Here is an 18,733-nt window from a genome sequence, read left to right as displayed (position 1 = left end):
CGCTTTGAGCATTTGAACAGTATCAAGATAAAACATAGCTTACGTAACCAGAAGGGCATATTATGTTCCTTCTGTTATTCAAAAGGTCCACTTAATTCATTCCCTCAGGTTAAATTCCCTTTTCCTTTGTAAAGAGAAAGCCAGGTGATTCCTACTATTATCATCATTACACTATTTTTATTTAACTGCCAATACCACCATCACAGCAAAACACTACATCATCACGCTTAAATTTTGCACAACAACTCCACAGAAAAGTGAGTGTAACTAAATATTCTGCAGCAGGCACAGAAGATGAGCAGCTTCAATACCATTCGGAAAAACAAACAGAACTTCTAGAACTGTAAAATGTTTCAGCTATCAGTCAAGTTTTGAGGTCTCTATCCTTCCATGTTTTACATCACTGGGGGGGGGGGGGGGGGGGGGGGGAGAAAAAAAGAAAAAGAAACCCCAGCAACCACCAAATAAATCTATTTTACTATGCAGCAAAGCCATCTGGCTCTGCAAACACTGGTGAAACCAACCTATCCCATCACTTCAATAATATAGGGACTAAGGCATATTTAGATTTTAAAAAAATAATTGGAATCAATACCCCAAAATTTCTGAAACAGCACAGCCTAGAGTATTTCAGTAAGTTATAACTTAAGTTGCATCTTTTTGCAAGGGGAGAAGAGACAGTATGTTTCAGTTAAAAATGACAGACTTTTTTCCATCCAACTTGACCTGAAATAGCCTGCAATGTTTTTCAGAAATTTTAAAACCAATCATCCGTGGCAGTTCTCAAGTAGAAAGGGGAGACACAGGTCAGTTACAGCGCTTTTGTAGGCAGCTATTACCAGACAAGCAATGCCACCTAACAGAGACCCAGCACAGTTCAAGAACACTGCTGCTCAGTCAACAAGACATCTGTCCACTGAGTGAAAGCTCTAACTACAGGTTTCCCAAAGTTTTGTTTATTTTAACAGCTACTATTTACTTGGCATTTCCAGGTAACATTACAAGCAACAACTGTTTGTGCAACAGCTCTACAGGTACTCACTGTGTGTATACACACATATATTTATATATTTTATAGGCATTTTATATTATAGTTTTATATCTATAAATATATAATTTTTTATATATTTTATAGTACTTAATATCATAAACATAGCTAGTGGCTTGCCAAAATTTACTGCAGAAACCATTACAAAAACGCGCCTGTCTATATGGCCATGAATTACTTTTTTATTCTGGAAATGCAAATTATATTTTCTAAGTAAACATTAGTAGAGAGGTATCTTTTTTGATTTACAGGAATCTGGACAGAAAGTTGCTTATTTACACCTTCTTTCATTTTCCGTGGTCTCCTAAAAAAATATTGCAGCAGTATTTGAGGCTGCCCAGGATGCTGTAGTCTCAGAGTGCAGAGGAAAAAAAGCCCTCCTGATTTCAGCAAAAGCTTTACCTTCTTGAAGAACAGCAGAATCACATGAAGAACTTTGAATTAATACTGACCTTTAAAAGAAGCTGGTATTTTGTTATCCTTTGGACAGGTTTAATAAGGTAAGAGGAGATAGAGTTGGCCAGTCCATGTCGTTGTTGTATTTCCTGCAAGAAAAAAGCAAACATTTGAGGACTGTGAGCACCAACGCTCAGACACAGACTGCTTTGAGGGCTATGCAATAATATACAGTAACCACAAATTCTATTTTAGCAAGGAGAAATTAAAAAAACCACAGGATGACAAGATATTCCAGCCACAGCAAATGGTTATGTTGTGCATCTGCCTGCTTACTTTGTACAAACAAAAGATTACTACCTCCAAAGGTACCTGTGAAGCGTTTCAACAAACTTAAAGACAAATAGCAACAATTAGGGATATTGAACATGTGGCAATGCCTTTTTAAAAAAAATTGAAATCTGTATTTATTTTGTTACTCGCAAAAAGAAAACAAGTGTTTTGGGGAACAGCCAGGACTACCACAGGACGGCTGAGATAGAGGTTTCTTGGCATCACCTGCCAGCCACAGAAAGCATCCTCCCCCACAAGGGGGAGCACGAAGTAACATTTTCTAGCTAAAGGAAAGAGGTTACCAAACGCTTAAAAAAGAAAACAGCCACTTAAACAAAAAAAGAACGACCTCCACAAAGCTAAAGGAGGAAAATATAATTAGATGGTAATTCGATGGGATAGGTACAGATTTCAAGTACTGATCATGGTTGAACTTCACAGCCAGCATTTGCCTTTTATCACAGTATCGGATATATTTTAACCACACAATTTCAAGCAGCAAGTTATGCACCGCAGCTATGTGCTTTCTAACCATGATTATAGTATCAGAAATTCCCAAGACGGGATACACATGACATTTTCACATGGTCCACTGGTGGCATCAATGGAAGCTCTTGAAGTTACCTTTGCATAGAATTAGGTCTTCACACTTCTAATCCACTTCAGGTGGATTAGCGGGTGGAGAGCTCTGGATACACTGGTAAAACAGAGGGATCAAAGGGCACTCCTTTGAAGGTGGTGGCAAGAACTGATTTTTTTTATAGAGTTTTATCAGAGCCCTTTGTTTTTTTTTTAAAAGAGTATTTACTAAATTTTTCTTTGAATTTTTATGTCATATCTGCCTGATTTCCTTTAACTTCCTTGTTCTTCTTCAAACACTGAAAACTGAACAGAGGCTTCACAGAAAGGCTTTACCTTACAATGTTTAGAATCCTCATCTCTTTAGTGACAGATTTTTGAAATTAACCCTAAGAACTTCAGGGATGTTTTGTTTGTTTTTTATTATGTCCTTCCCTCTACTTCTACAAACAATTCAAAAAAATCTGTGGTGTCACTACACAGCTGGTGGCTCAGCACAGTGAAGAAGGGAACAAAAAGGGGTAGAGAACACTCATTGAATGATCTGTGAATACATGTTCAACCAAAATTCATTCGATGCAGCCAAAATTCCGTCCTAAAACCTCTCACAGCTGCTACATTTTGGTCCTTTCTTAAACAGAATATTACACATAGACCAAGTAACCTTGGGACTGACTAAGCAAGGTGGTTGGTTTAGCTGCTCTGAACAATGGCAGTCAACTGAATCACCACTACATACAATTACAATTTAAAGGTGGTCCAAAAATTTAGCAGATTTCCATCTTTATTACATGCAATGCAAACTAAGCACATCAAAATGTAAATGTGCATGTAAGAGCTAAAGATTCATGTCTCAGTTGTTGCTGCCAGAATCATCTTCCAGTTCTGAACTGCTCTGGTATGTGACAGTGACTTTTTACATTTGATTTGACAGCTTTACGAGACCAACTGAGCAATCTAAGTTAACCAGGTGAGATATAGGATTGATTTTCTTAAGCTGACGCTAAATTGCAGCATTAGTACCGTGAAACTTGCATTTTCTTAAGAAATTACGCACTCAGTATAACCGCAAGTACATGATTCAAACTGCCAAGGCATACTTTTTAAGATGGACACAAAGTACTTACGTCAAAGTATGCTCCCGCATGTTCTAATATCAGCTGGGTAGAATCTGGCTTATTTTTACAGTAAGTAACGTACATTTGGAATTTGTCTGCCTGCAGAACAAAATGCAAATTTACACAGGTTATGAGAGCGCATAATTTCTGTCTTGAAGTTTGTACACAGTTATCAGAGAGCGTATCTTCTCTCTCAAGAAATTGAGCTATACAGCATTATTTTCCCATTCAAACTGCCAGCATAAGAAAATACATCAGACAAGTAAGACTGAAAACAATAGCAATGTATGCCAAAGTAGATTATTCATAGCTAAGACAAAGATACCAAACCAAACCTGAATGCTGGTTTAGGCAACTTGCATAAATTTCAAGCGCAGCTAAGCATTGGTATCTGACAAGAGTGTCTTAATTATTTTTTTCCCCAGTTAAGGATACAGACATTTTTACTCAAATTTGAAGGAAGAGGTACTTTTACAAATATTATAGATTAAAAAGGGATCAGAGCAAGAATCCATCTGTTCATCCCTCCTATCTCCCTTGTTACTTTTTAACGTAAGTCTGACTTCATTACCCAAGTAACAAAGCAGTGTCCAACATCTTCTGGTAACTGTTCATATTTTTCCAGCTCCTTGAGGAATATACTATGGGTAGAAAAGAAAAAAATAGCACAAGGCGCATGAAACATTTTCATTAGAGCAGCTGATATTGATCTATTGTCTGTGAATAAAAGAAGTTAGAAAACTTGCTGTAATTCATACAGCATGAGTTAAAGAACTAAAGATAACAGGAATGGATAAAAATGTATAATAACAGAACTAACATAAAATGTAATTCAATACAAATTCTGATGTGAAGATCAGAAATTGATCTAGCAGCCATGCAGCTAACACATAAGAGTACACAAAAATTTATTAACTGCTGTTGTTCTCCAGCAAGAAGTTTTCCTACTGTCTCAGTTTCAAGAATAGTTTAGCCTTCATCTCAAGAGAAAAAAAGAAGTCACTTGCTTTTTGGATGCCCAAGTTAACACAAAGCATACAAAGGACTGTAAAATCAGGTTCTGGAATATGCTAGGTATATTTTATTACTTAAAAGAATCATAATCCAATACAAACACCAATGAATTGAAGAGGGAAGATTCAGAGCAAGACTTCTGTACACTGATCTGCCTAGGAACCATTCCGCTCAGAAGAAATGTAGTGGGCAAGCCTCTTTCATGCTCTGTACTCAGGTAAATGTAACAAAGGTGGGGCATCTTCACAGAAGCTTTGAAGAGCTAACAAAGAGTGGGGAACCCTACTCCTTCCCACTAGCAGTTGCACTTGGAAATTGGGAATGAGGGTTCTGAAGGAATGACAGAGTCTTAAATTGATGTTTGGGCTATATCTGTATTCTACTGAGTTCAGTGGTTTCCATCGCTTTATAACAACTGGAAAACCTATAGTAAAATTGTAACATATACAAATAATTTCTTAAAAGCTGAAAGATGTCCGAGACCAAAAGAGACAGTTTCTACTGGTGTACCCACCTGGCTTCAAAAAGCAACAACTGAAACAATTTAGCAATGCAAGAAGAAATCCTTTAGATTTTGTATGGAAAAGTGTCCATTATTCATACACACAATATTTTCATTAGGAAATCCCTCAGGTCATCATTTGGATTTAGCAGTAATATGGAAATGGAAGATAAGTCACTTACTTATTGTGGAACTCATATATTTCCTGCATGTTTCCAAAGATAATGTGTTCTTTGTTTACAATACCAGGTGGGATCTCCTCAACTCCGCTTGTCATTTCCCATAGATATGTCTGCCCAGAACAAAAAAGATGCATGAAAAGTCATGATAAACTCTGAGCAGAAGCACCCGGGTATCTGTAAGCATGCATTCCTGGAGAGAAATCAGGGAAAGATCATGCAGCATCATCATCTCTAATTGTGATAGTACCTGTTGTGTCAAATTGTGATTTTGACAGTAAAATCCAAGTTCTAAAACTGACAATTCAACATAGTCCCTGAGACTTCATCATTTAAAATGCATAGTGTTTTTGACAACCTCTAATGCTTCAGGATATTCCTTATCAAGGTCATGTCTGCAGTCTACAAGTTCACGCTTTGTGCAACAGCTAACACTGAACATTACTTGCTTCAGCATTAACAATTACTGGGCACTCTTCCATGGAATCTCTCTGAATTTCTATTCAAAAAGTCAGCTAATAGCAGAACATGTGATACAGATAATAAGAGAATTAACACAAGCTCTTCTCTATTGCTAGCAAAGCAAATAAAGTAAACCCCTCCTTTTTCCCTCCCCTCTCTCAACCAAAACAATCCACACATTTATGACTCATGAAAGGAGCAAATGCTGAAACTCAGTACAGACAAAAGCAAAAAATATAGGATGGATTCTCAAGTGGCTGTTATCAGATGTAATTCTAAGTTTCTTCTTAACAGCAGCAAAGATACGTAATTTGGTCCTATGACTGCAAACCAATCATGCTTGGCTGTTAAAACTAGAAAGAAACAGAAAGCGACGGATTGAATCCTGTCTTCAAAGATTAGTGAAAAAAAGAAAACTTACATCCATGCACTCCCGGAGGTCTCTTACGTAAGCCTTTTCTGTCTGAATTAGCTCAGCCATAATGAACCTTAGGTGACAACAGAAAGAATAATCAAATCTCAGTCTGTTAGATCATTATGAATGCATAGTAACCAGAATACATCTTTCTCCCCATTAGATTTTGCTTTTACCACTGTTGTGAGAAAAATCTGAGAACTGAAATGTGAAGAGAGACAACAGATGAAGGAAACGTAAGAGATAACATTCCTCCATTACTAACCAGCACAAAAAGAAATGGTGAAGGAGATGGAATCTTTTCTCAAATGCTTTTCACTTGCTACAGTCATTTAACTGTCGTCCTCCCTCCCCCCTTACACATTTATTTCACATTACTTCTGAAAAGAAAAAAAGCATGTTAAAAGAAGTCTAACATAGCTTTGAGAGTTTAAGATTCTGACATGCTAGAATCAGCTATGAGAAGAAGTATGTGAATAAAAGGCAACAGGAGCTATTGAGTAATATCATTCTTTTTTTACCATTTATCTAATTCTAAGCTGCCAGACAAGCCATGACAGTTTTTTCATTATCAGGATTGATTTATGAATTCTCATTGATTAAAAATAAATAAATGTATTACTCTTTCCTGCGGGCAGACTTTCGTTTTTCTTCATTAAGCTCATGAGCAGCATCACGCAGTTTCACCTCTGACCCAGGGACACTGGCTGGGATTATATCCAGCTGCAAGCTTTTGCTCTTTATTAGAGAAAGGAAGAATTGATTAATGAAGGAGACAGGAGAAAACAATAGCTAAATCATATGCAAGCAAAGCTTATTTGTCTGTCATCACACTCAAATTTCTCTTACCGATTTGTTGGAATCGGAGGAAATACCCAGAGCCTTCTCTAAAGAGGTCCTGTATTTCTCCATGCGCAGGGAAAAGTCTCTGTACCTCTTATCCACTGCTGTGACACATTTTTTAATCTCTGTTGCATGAGCATGCCCTTTTTCACAAAAGCCATCAGCCAGCTGTATCAACAACTTCACCCTCTCTTTGGTTTGCTATAAAAACACGAAAATATCGAACAGTTACTAGCTCTACCTGTCATGACAGGGGTCATTTTGCTCAACCTGCTACTAAGTGCAGTTGGAGAAGCCATCAAAGGAGCTAGCTTCCTCCTCTCTCTTCCCAGAAGTCCTTCAAACAGATATCTTTTTCTTAATAAAATAGCACAAGATGAATATAGGTTTTCTTGTGCTTTATTATTACATGACTAGAATCAGATTGTTTATTTTTCTTTAAAAAAAATGCACTCCATATCTAACTCAGAGATTAAATTCTGCTAGGCAAGCTTTTCAGAGCATGGGTATTCTCCACACACCAATGGGTATTCTCCACTCATCAATACAAAAGGGTTTTGATGCCAAAGAGGATATTCTGTTCATTATCACTGAAGCACTAGTATTGGACCTGGCCCACAGTCTCAAGAAACTACCTCCTTTAGACATCACTGAAATGTTGAGATGGAGATAAATTTTGTTATATGCTTTACACTGTAATGGATTGAGACTACATTCTTTAGATCTTTGTTATGTTATGTTGTCACACAGTTGTTTGAGAGAAACTATGAAAACAAGCAGCCACCACCAAATCTGTAACTAAGTGCTTTTCCCAATTAAGCTGCCTAAGCTTACTTTCTTTCATGTAAATCATAAATCACATACAATGGATGAGTTTATGCCTCCATGTCTGTCTCTGATACCATGTCAGATTAAAGAATACTGTTAGGACCCTTGATAACAGGGAGTTAAGCAAAACAGTCAATAAGAATTTGACTTTTTTAATGTCAGTTGGAAAATCAACAGTGTTTGTCCTTTTTTTTTTTTCTCATTCTTTTTCTTTCCTAATGGTCCCTCATCCAAGCATTTCTTTTCACTATGGAATCAGCAAGGGCTAATGCATCCTCCCAACAGGTAGCAAAATGCCAAGGGAGCGGCACTAACAACATCCTCTCAAACAGGGCACCTACGTCATCTGCTGACTGACAGAGGAAACAAGGGGGCAGTGGTGCTCTGCATGCTGGAAAGAATCCAGCAGAACAAAGGCTGGAGCAAAACTCAGAAGGAAGAAAATCTGAGTTTGAAAAGCAAAAGTGATCTCTCTTCTTTCTGGATGCTCTTTTTCTCCCTTCCCACGTGTCCCATGACCAACTCCATCTCCAAGTCTCTTCTCTTCTGAGGCGGTCCTTCAGACAAATGAACACTTGCTTACTTTCTTGCACTCTATTATTTCTCTATGAAGACTGGACAGCCAAGATGTGGAAACAGGTGGCAGTTTGAACAGGTGACAAAACGAAACACAGACAAGGTTACGTACGCTCAGGTACTTCAGTCACGCACCAGTTGCCTGTCTTACACATGTGAAAACTTTTAAGCCTCACAAGTGACATCTGCATCTCTGTATAGGCCCCCAGAGATGTAGAATAACATAATGCTGCCACGGCTCAAAAAGTTACAGTAGAATCACAGAATGCTTTAATAAAATGAGTAACCTAACAAGTAAAGCTTTAATTTTCCTACTGTCTTCTAACTAAATCACAGCTGAATAATAATATGCCTTGTGGTATTTTATATCATAAATGAACATGCAGTAGTCCATAGACATGAGGATATAAAAGGGGAAATCAAAGGCCCTGCAAGGTTTGTAGGTTTTTTTTTTAAAATGTTTTTACACTATCTCACTACAGTTCTGCCATAAGAAATCAACTGCACGTAGGGCTGATGGAGCTCCCGCAACAGTGATTACCTTCTGATTATCTTTTGGTTTGGTTTGTTTCCAGCAAAAATACAGAAAGCAAGCCACGGCAATTAAACAAACCTTGATGGACACATCCTTGGTTTGTGTTGAGGTTTTTTTTGTGGGTTTTTTTTTGGGTTTTTTTTTTTTTTGGTGAGAGGTTGTTTGGTTTTTTTTTTTTTTTGAGAGGTGTGTGACATTTGGGTTGTTTTGGTTTTTTTAAATCTTACATAATTTTATTTATTTATTTTACCTTTGCTGTGATCTGAAATTCTTCATGTTCTTTTAACAGCTCTTGAGTGTGCTGGATACTGGAGCCAGTGGAAGTATGTGTGGATAAATAAAACTCTCCATTGTCATGAATCCATTCCAGAGCCTAAATAAAGCAGTAATGAAGGAAAAGTAAGAGAGAAGGCAACACAATTTTGTCAAGAGAAGCCACCTGTAATCAATATTTCACGAACACTGATTGGCCACAGGTAAATTTTATTCTGTCTCACTCATGGCAATCTAATACCTCTACAATACCAGAGGCAATGCTTACAGACTTAAAGAAAAACAACTGACACATGAATCTGAATACTTCAGGAAAGTCCACGTACTACAGGATTATAGCAGTCTACTATTAAAAGGTTCTGACTATGTCTACAGCTTTATTAGTATACTACCCCCAATTGAGCAAAAATCACATTTTTGGTGCAACACAGGACCAGCTGTACACAGAAATATACATCTTCCAACTTGGAAAAACATACATCAGACTGCTAATGTGCTTGGAAAGTTTAGCCTACACATTAAAATTTAACTATCATTTCACTCTTCAGTTGACACGTACTCCAGCCTCAAAGTATGGTCTGTAATTACAGGTACTCCTAGAAATTAAACCTGCAGCAGAGGAAGAATGGTGAGATGTATCAGTGAATATATATATAGGCAGTAAAAGACAAGAACTAAGAATGCCAGTCTAAAATTGTTTCCCTTCCACATCTTGGCACCTTACTCTCTATTATGAACCATGCTGATCCAGGTTATTATCTATGTTCTACACACATTAATATCTGCTGCGCTTATGCTTAAAGCTCAGTGGTTGTGAGTAATCGTACTTCTCTGGCGGGGGGGGGGGGGGGGGGGGGGGGGGGAGAAAAAAGGAAAAAGAAAAAAGGAAAAAGGAAAGAAAATGAAAAAAGAAAAAAAAAGAAAAAAAGGAAAAAGAGTCCTCTCAAACTGCTGCATAACAGTATGAATAAAAAAATGTAACTGAAGACTGACATTATCAAGTTGTTTTGCAGCTCTTAATACAGGCTCCTACAGTAGTATGCAGAGACACATGAACTTTGAAACTTCTTGGTTCTGACAAAGTCAATATCAGATGTTCAAGGAGTTTAATACAGCTTGCTTAGAACTGTCTTGTTACTAAATGCATGTGTATCTTCTGTGTCTTCAGTAAATATATACAGCACTAGACAAAAATTTAATGCACCAAAAGAAAAAGTAGTAGACTGCTAGTGAGTCCTCATTCTTCCTTTTATCTCTCATACTTTCAGTTTACCCTTTTATCTATCCACATTACCAAGAACAGGAAAAATTTTATCTTGGTGGACAGTAGATATGTATTTTTCAAGAGCATAAGCTTACACTGAATCAAAAAAGCCACTGTCTGTACTATAATTCCACCATAAATTTAAGCTCATCAAGGCTGTGACTGAACAACTTTGATTCTCTTCTTTCCACTTAGGATGCTTTTGCCTCTTGGTACAAAAACTAAAGTAGAAAGCCTTCAAAATTCAACACCAAATGCTAGGACGCCATTTACCTGGTCACATACTAGAGCAGATGCAAGCCTGATGAGATGGGCCTGTACTTTTCAAGCGCCACTGATGGAAACAAACCAACAATTCTTGGACTAGTGTCAAGAAAAGGGACATTTCAACCAACCACCTGTGCAATGCCCCTTGTCATTCTAACGTCAATCTTTGCAAGTGAAGACTGATATGGACAAACAGCATGGCTGACACTGATATTACAAACAACATTTATTTTGATATTTCTTGCTTTTAACTTTTTAACCTCCACTTTTTTTTTTTTTTTTGTGGATTTATTACACAATGCTGGATTGAATGATAAACAAAAAAATCTTCCCCTCCTCAAATGTTGCCCTTTCATTAACTTTTTTGGCAGTCCTCTAGGACCACAGCATGACAGAAAGTTCATCTTGATGTTAATCCCTGGTTTAGATCAGCTCTCATTTCATGTGAAGATCAGGACTGTATGCTAGAGATGCACGTCACCATACAAGCACTGGAGAAATCAGTTTAGTGACCAGGTGAGCCCTTTACTCTGGAATGATTTGAGAGTCTATCATTTTCCTCACAAACTACTATGGTATCTGCTCCCAGAGCAGGACATGCAGTTCTGAAAGCACAAAGAATGGGTTCTTCCAACTTCCAAACAAAAATCTAAATGAAGACAGCAACATTTCCATTTTCTGGCTAATCAGTGTGGATTTGTGATGACTGAACTGGTGATTGCTGAAAAATGGGATTTACAATGAAAATGCTGACAGATCCGGTGTTTGACTGTTAGTCAGTAATGTCTATACAAAAGTAAGTAGGTCATGTGCTCAGCAGAGGTTGGAGTTAAAACTATTCAAAAGTGGGGTGAGGGGCAGGGAAGGGGTGTTGTTGTTTTGAAGAGGCATTAATCTTTAACTTCACTCCAAGATTTATGTTGCATTACTTTCTTTGTGAAATCATGAAAGACAGACTACAGAAATCTTTCAAGAGACCAAAACAGACCACTAGTACTTAAGCCTCTGTCTACATTGGCTGTCAGAAAGGAATTAAAAAAAAAAAAAAAAAAAAAAAAAAGGAGTAGTACAAAACCATTGCAGATCATTCCAGTTACTAACTCTGCCTTGGAACCCTCTATTTACTTTTATGGCTTGTGTTTTGATTAGTGAACTGGATTTTTTTGTGTCAGTAGTTACTTAATAGTTCTTTCCAGACTGATAAATTCAACAAAATACAGACAGGTGGATCTACCGTGCAAGAAACCATGAAACCAAGTACACGCTGAATTGCAAAAACTTTCCACAGTCATTCAGGTATTATTGTTTAATGAGTTATCCAACTTGTCAGTTTTCTAGAACTGCCAGTCAACTTAATTAGATGTTTTTCCCCCCAACATCAGAGAAAAGTTTTGCTGCCTGTTATTCCCCTGGTCAAATTAGGTGCGTGGGTAAAAGTTAACAAGTGTAACAATTTGTCAAACACAAGCTTGCAGACATGAGAGTCACCAGTACCAGATCAAGCTGGTAGAAGCAAAACACTACCTTTAAGTTACAGCAGTAAAGACACCCTTCCTCAACAGATTTCCTTGTTCTGTATTAAAGGAAAAGCAAATAATTTAACTTTCTATTTTAATCATTGATCATTCAGCCATTTGAAATATTGCAGTCAATGGCAAATTTGGTACTGTGGGACAAGTCAGTGTATGTCAAACCTTGATTACATTGAAGAGGATCTTTATCTAAACCCCTCACCTGTTTGGCACTTCTTTCAAACACCACATACTGTTGGCATTGATCAAGACGTCTTTTACGCATGGTCCAATAATGCAGCACACGGTTCTCCCTCTGGAAGAGTTCATTCAAGATATCTGAAGAGATGAAAATAGTTTCAACAGAGGTTATGACAAACAATTTTGAAATAACACATTAAAATCAGCAGAATAAAGTCCTTTATATTGTAGAATTTACAATACACTTACTCTTTCTGTTACTCTTTGTTTTGCTCTTTTTCCTGATATTCATGAAACACAGAATGTTCCTGTTTCATTATTGTTTACAGAAATGTTGGTTAAAGATATGCAATTAAAACTTACTAGTAAGACCTTTTTTCTCTCAAATATTTTTCATATGGAGACTGCCATGGTTTATAACAGAATTGAAAATGCAGCCTGATGATGGTTTTTGATGGGGTTTCTTCGGAAAGAACGAGCATGCACAAGTAATCACAACATGCTTAACATCTCATATTAATGATAATAAAAAACTTTTCTGAATATACCAGTCTCCTGTAAAATATTTTAATAGTTTAATACATATGGGCAAACACATAACCTTAGGTCACTACAAGAACAAATTCAGCTGTGGTTGCAACTGGGTTTGCGTGGCAAGGTTTTGGTAGTGGGGGGCTACAGGGGTGGCTTCTGTGAGAAACTGCTAGAAGCTTCCCCCATGTCTGACAGAGCCAATGTCAGCTGGCTTCAAGATGGACCTGCTGCTGGCCAAGGCCAAGCCCATCAGCGATGGTGGTAGTGCCTCTGGGATAACATCGTTAAGAAGGGGAAGAAAAATGCACTAGCAACAATTGCAGCCAGAGAGAGGAGTGAGAAGATGTGAGACGAACAATGCTGCAAACACCAAGGTCAGTGCAGAAGGAGGGGGAGGAGGTGCTCCAGGCGCCAGAGCAGAGATTCCCCTGCAGCAGCCCCTGGAGAAGACCATGGTGAGGCAGGCTGTCCCCCTGCAGTCCATGGAGGAAGGATGAGGGGGTGTAGAGATTCCACCTGGAGCCCATGGAGGACTTCACATTGGAGCAGGTGGAGGCACCTGAAGGAGGCTGTGGCCCGTGGGAAGTCTGTGCTGGAGAGGGCTCTTGGCAGGGGACCTGTGGACCCGTGGACAAAGAAGCCTACACCAGAGCAGGTTTGCTGGCAGGACTTGTGACCCTGTGAGGGACCCACACTGGAACAGTCTGCTCCTGAAGGTCTGCACTCCATGGGAGGGACCCATGCTGGAGCAGTTGATGAAGAACTGCAGCGTGCGGGAAGGACTCACGTTGGAGAAGTTGGTGGAGAACTGTCTCCTGTGGGAGGGACCCCATGCTGGAGCAGGGGCAGAGTGTGAGGAGTCCTCCCCCTGAGGAGGAAGGAGCGGCAGAGACAACATGTGATGAACTGACCACAACCCCCAGTCCCCATCCCCCTGTGCCACTGGTGGGGGAGGAGGGAAAAAAATGGGGAGTGAAGTTAAGCCTGGGAAGAAGGGAGGGACGGGGGGAGGTGTTTTAAGATTTGGTTTTATTTCTCCTTACTCTACTCTGATTGGTGATAAATTAAATCACTTTTCCTGAGTTGAGTCTGTTTTGCCTGTGATGGTAATTGGTGAGTGACCTCTCCCTGTCCTTATCTCGACCCAGGAGCCTTTCGTTATATTTTCTCTCTCCTGTCCAGTTGAAGAGGGCAGTGACAGAACAGCTTTGGCAGGCACCTGGCATCCTGCCAGGGTCAGCCCACCACAGCAACATAAGCAGATATTAAATGTACAGAAACCCAAGCAATAAAAAAAATACACAAAATTACTAAGTTTGTAATTCCCCTTAAAAAAAATTAATCAAAACTAACAGCAATATAATTGAGTAAATTGACTTATTCAAATATGAGTGGTCAGTGAGCCTTGAGAGAATTTCCTGGTAATCAGATAATTAACTCCACAATTTGTTATTCCATTCCCAAGTATCAGTAACTGTCTGCCATTGGGAAGTCACATCCACTGTTAACCTGTAATTCCATGTGTCTGGCTTATAAATTCTTCCTGGATGGCAAAGACCTTCTGCTTACAGTATGCAGAAGATTTTACCTGAACTCTTCTTCTTTAATGTTTACTTTTTTTTTTTCCCCAAACAAAGAAATCCCAACAGTTTCTTGTGAAGCTCACTTTACCCACTGCTTCTTCCAGAGCAGGAGCCCTACCAGACTTTGTAGCCACTGCAAACCTAGATGGCAAGCTGAAACACATGGAAATGAGGACACCTGACATCTCTGCCAGGTGATTCTGTTGGGGGCACAAAGAACCCAAGAGGAGGTCTACCAGAAGCCAAATAGACCTCAAAAAAGGTTCATTCTTCACAATTATGCTTTACTTGCTTCTCTTCTTATACCTACTGCTGGCTATTTCCCATAATTACAAATGGAGGATCTCAGGTGCTAGGCCTCTTAACACCTCTGCATTCCCCTGCCCCTCTGTGCAGGTCCACCACACCTTACATCCCAAAAGCTAACAACTCTGAGAAACAGTTTGACAGAGAAGCTCAAATAAACGGAGCTTGAGGGGAAAAGCGTCTCTCTCTGTCAGTGATCTGGGACCAACTACAACCACCCGTCACAGCCTCCCTGAGGATTATGAAACCTGTCTTCATCACTGCCAACATCCTCGTGTTTGGAAGCACCATATTCCCACTTGCCACAGAGTGCTGAGATCACCCAGGACTTGCTTTTGGTTGGAATCTGGTCACTGCAGCCAAGGTTTTCTTCCCACTGGGCAGGCTACCCTAAAATATGCCTCAGCCGATCTGTCCCTTAGCCAAGCCATGAGCTTCACCTTAACTCTATGCCAGTCAAAACCAGGACACTTTGTCAGTTTTATTTCTGCCTTACGCTACCTCCAAAACGCTTGCTCAGAATATATGCCAGATTTTGGGGGGCAGGGGGGACACACAGGCAGACACACGGACAACTATCATTATATAATACAATACACCCAACTGGACACACCATATAAAAAGAGACATCTTGATAGTGACGCAAGTGAAGTAGTTCTGACAAAGAGCAAGCAAGGTGAATTTAGCTAATTGGAACAGTATTTGCCCTGTCAGGACATGATACAGATGGCAAGCCAGTGAGAGACATTTGGCTGGGCACCATTAGCGTTACTGCCATTAATTTCTTGGACTGACAAGGAAAAGAAAAAAATATTCTATAAAATACTCAAAGGAAGTATGGAACATCAACATTTAATACCAGGTTTGGATGGTTCTATCTCAAGCCTTCTGAACTATAGTTCCTGTTGCTATTTTCTTTGATTCCAACACTTGTTCAAATAGTTTCCTAAACTTCCGGCTCATTCTCCAGGCTCGAGGAGCTTTCATCTGTCTCCATGCATCCTGCACTCTCTGCCAACCTATCTGAAAGTACGAGCACCACTAGACAAGTTCCTGCAATACGTTCAGTCACAGCCCATACAGCGGAGACAGAGGTAACAAAGAAGCACGTGAAATTAGCAGCAAGAGCAAAAGATGAAGATGCTTCATTTCTCAGTTTACAGCAATTGTCACTGACTGAATCCCCCTCCCACAGCACAGTTTCAGGCCACAAGTCCTTCCTAAAATTCAGTTTTGTCACAGTGTTCAATACAATATTTGGATACATTTAACTGCAGGTCAAGGAGATTATTTACACTGGTATGAAGGGACAGAAGGACACCTCTCAAGAGTTCGGTATCATTGTGATTTCTGTTTCCCAGGAAGCATGTGCTTAGCTAAACTTTGCCTAGACTAAGACACTGCTTTTCTAGATATCATAATCTGCAGCTGGGAATAAGGATCAAGTATGCCACTGAATGAGGTTTTTGAAAAACATTCAGCAGTTCTGCAAAAACTCAAGGGTTACTCAAGTTTTTAAAGTGTTAATTTATATACTATATACTGATGACAGTCTGACACACTATTTTAAGCGTATACCTGAGTATGCGAGTGTAATGGTCCAGCATAACACCTGTAACCTCTATTTCACCAGAATGAAATAAACACTCTGTTATTTTTTCTCTATATATTTAGAAAAGAGATGAAAGAGATGTTTTTTTCCTTACATGCATATTTGAACAGGAAGATCACAGTGAACTCTTAAATCATTTGGTCAGATACCACCATACCACTGAGACCTAAAAGGAGTCCTCGCTAGTTTTATCTTGACTCATGTTTAATTCTCAGAAGCATATATTACATGGCTTATGGGGAAAAGGCATTAGAGCACACAGGGGTTTTTTTCTTGCTTGGGGATTTTTGTTGCTTTTTTTGTTGCTTTCTAAACGTGTATCTTTCATCTAGGATTTTAAATGTTCACAGAACATGCACAGCACTACGGTTTCGACATAATTATTCTTAAAGATGTTAGCAGAATTTTCTATTCTTTCCTCATCTGAACACGTTTACCTTTCTCAGAATGACTGTTTCTACACAGCTTTCAAAACTGAATTTTTAAAAAGTTAGTCTAAAAGCCCTAACATTTTTTTCTTATACTCAGTAAGTGTGGTAGCTACAACTTCCTGCTTGCTTCTGCTTTCTTTTCTTTGTCTACTACTAAGAGAAGAGCTGACATATGCCAGCAACACTTCTTCAGTTATTGATAGTGCCAGCATTTGTGTTGAGATTTTGTCTTTTACAGTTCTATAAATGTTCATGCCTTGGCAACAGAGGAAAAACAATCCTTTGTCTTAGCTCTACATGTTCAAACTTTCAACTGCCACAATCCAATTATTTCCTTAGAGTGAAAAGTATGGCCGATACCCTATTACCCTTCCAACACAAAAAATTCAACACAGGGAGATTTTCAATTTGACTGCTATGAGATACATGGCTGAGTTTAACACAAACTGTTTTCCTCTTGTAGTAAAGTGAAGCAGCGATCACATCCTTTTCTGATAAAGTCGTCAAATAATTTAGAGTGGAAGTGACCTCTGGAGGCCATCTGTTCCAATCTCCTCCTCAAAGCAAGACTAACTTCAGCTTTCAGGGGCTTGTTCAACTGTGTTCTAAAAATTCTTAAGGGCAGAGATTCCACTACCTCTATGGGCTACCTGCTCTACTCATTGCTTTCTCACTCCTGTAGTAACACTTTCTCCTTATATACATTCAGAATTTTCCTTGCTGCAACTTTTCCTCTGGTCCTACTGCTGTATTCCTCTGAGTTTGGCTCCATCCTCTGCATACCTCCCCTTTGGGTAGCTGCAAACAACAATTAATTAGACAATTAGACTTCTCTGGTTTTGAGTCTGTAGGATCGTTTGAGTGTTCAGTCACAGCTTCAAAATGCATCAAGGAGAATACAACTGGCAAATAAACTAGTAAAATGCAATATTTATTTCTGAACATCTCTCTCTGATCTCTGTTCTGCCTACCTCACCCATCAGTTATGCATACCCTATTAATTTCTGTCTTTCTGTCCCTGAAAGCCCTACAGATTTCTTTCTCTATTCCATTCCCCACAGTGAATGTTACACCTTAAAGCTGCACTGCATTGAATTAATCCCAGCAAAACCCAAACCCCATGTACTAGTTCTTTACTGCCTTACCTCAGCTACTGCCTATCTACACATCTAATTTACACACGACGTCAATTATCCTATATTTCCTGAAGCTTCTTAATACTGATTCAACCATATGAAAGGTCCAAGGGCATCATTCAAGGGATTATCTTCTATCACCCTAGCACTCCCAAGGAACACTCAGAATGCACCACACTAACACACTGAGTAAGCTTACAGTGATCACCTCCCATTTGGCTTCAGACCAAAATTATCGCATGGAAGTTCACTATCTCATTCTCTGAACACAAGCAGCACATCTGAGTCTCAAACTGAAAGAAGATTAAGTGTAAGCAGGAGATAAATGAATTCAAAGCAACTTCATTTGGGTATAAGAGAATTCGATGACTGGCAGCTCCTTCAAAGTGTGCGAGCAACTTTATTTCCTGTTAAGCCTGACAGAACCCTTTCCACTTGGGCAGGCTTTACTCCCCCATCATAACACACACCACAACACATGATGATCACATTCTTTGGAGAAAAAAAGAACAAGAAACTCCTTACTTTTGACTTGTTGTTCAGGTGCTTTGATGTGTGTCACCATCCCTGGCATGTTTACGCTGTTCCTGTGCAGGTATTTCAGGAAGACGTCAGCATTCCTCCGAGCGAGTGTGCAAGCCTAGAGAGTCAGTGGTATTACCTTCTTTGAAGATGCACAAATATACATCCAGAAAGAGATGAAGGACCTTCCTCATCCCCCTTTTGTGCATTTCCCATCCTCTCCAATTTTAAAAAGTGTTGCTTGTTAAATCCTTCTACAAGTAAG

At 39.1% G+C, this 18,733-nt stretch overlaps 1 protein-coding gene across 3 annotated transcripts in view; it reads right to left on the bottom strand.

Annotated features, from left to right (window-relative positions):
* TRIO (trio Rho guanine nucleotide exchange factor) overlaps positions 1-18,733 on the bottom strand; it is a 255,922-nt gene that overhangs the window by 88,096 nt on the left and 149,093 nt on the right. For all 3 annotated transcript variants that reach the window (XM_054814119.1, XM_054814117.1, XM_054814118.1), the window contains exons 19-28: positions 18,472-18,586; positions 12,367-12,482; positions 9,079-9,201; positions 6,896-7,090; positions 6,669-6,784; positions 6,053-6,119; positions 5,173-5,282; positions 4,046-4,115; positions 3,484-3,573; positions 1,501-1,593 (exon numbers count right to left, since the gene is read on the bottom strand). In XM_054814119.1, the coding sequence (XP_054670094.1) occupies positions 1,501-1,593; positions 3,484-3,573; positions 4,046-4,115; positions 5,173-5,282; positions 6,053-6,119; positions 6,669-6,784; positions 6,896-7,090; positions 9,079-9,201; positions 12,367-12,482; positions 18,472-18,586 (1,095 nt within the window). The remainder of the gene's footprint in view (positions 1-1,500; positions 1,594-3,483; positions 3,574-4,045; positions 4,116-5,172; positions 5,283-6,052; positions 6,120-6,668; positions 6,785-6,895; positions 7,091-9,078; positions 9,202-12,366; positions 12,483-18,471; positions 18,587-18,733) is intronic.

This window comes from Grus americana, chromosome 2 (assembly GCF_028858705.1).
Source record: "Grus americana isolate bGruAme1 chromosome 2, bGruAme1.mat, whole genome shotgun sequence".
NCBI lineage: Eukaryota > Metazoa > Chordata > Aves > Gruiformes > Gruidae > Grus > Grus americana.
The sequence above is the reverse complement of the archived record's forward strand: the minus strand, read 5'-3'. Positions and strand labels throughout refer to the sequence as shown.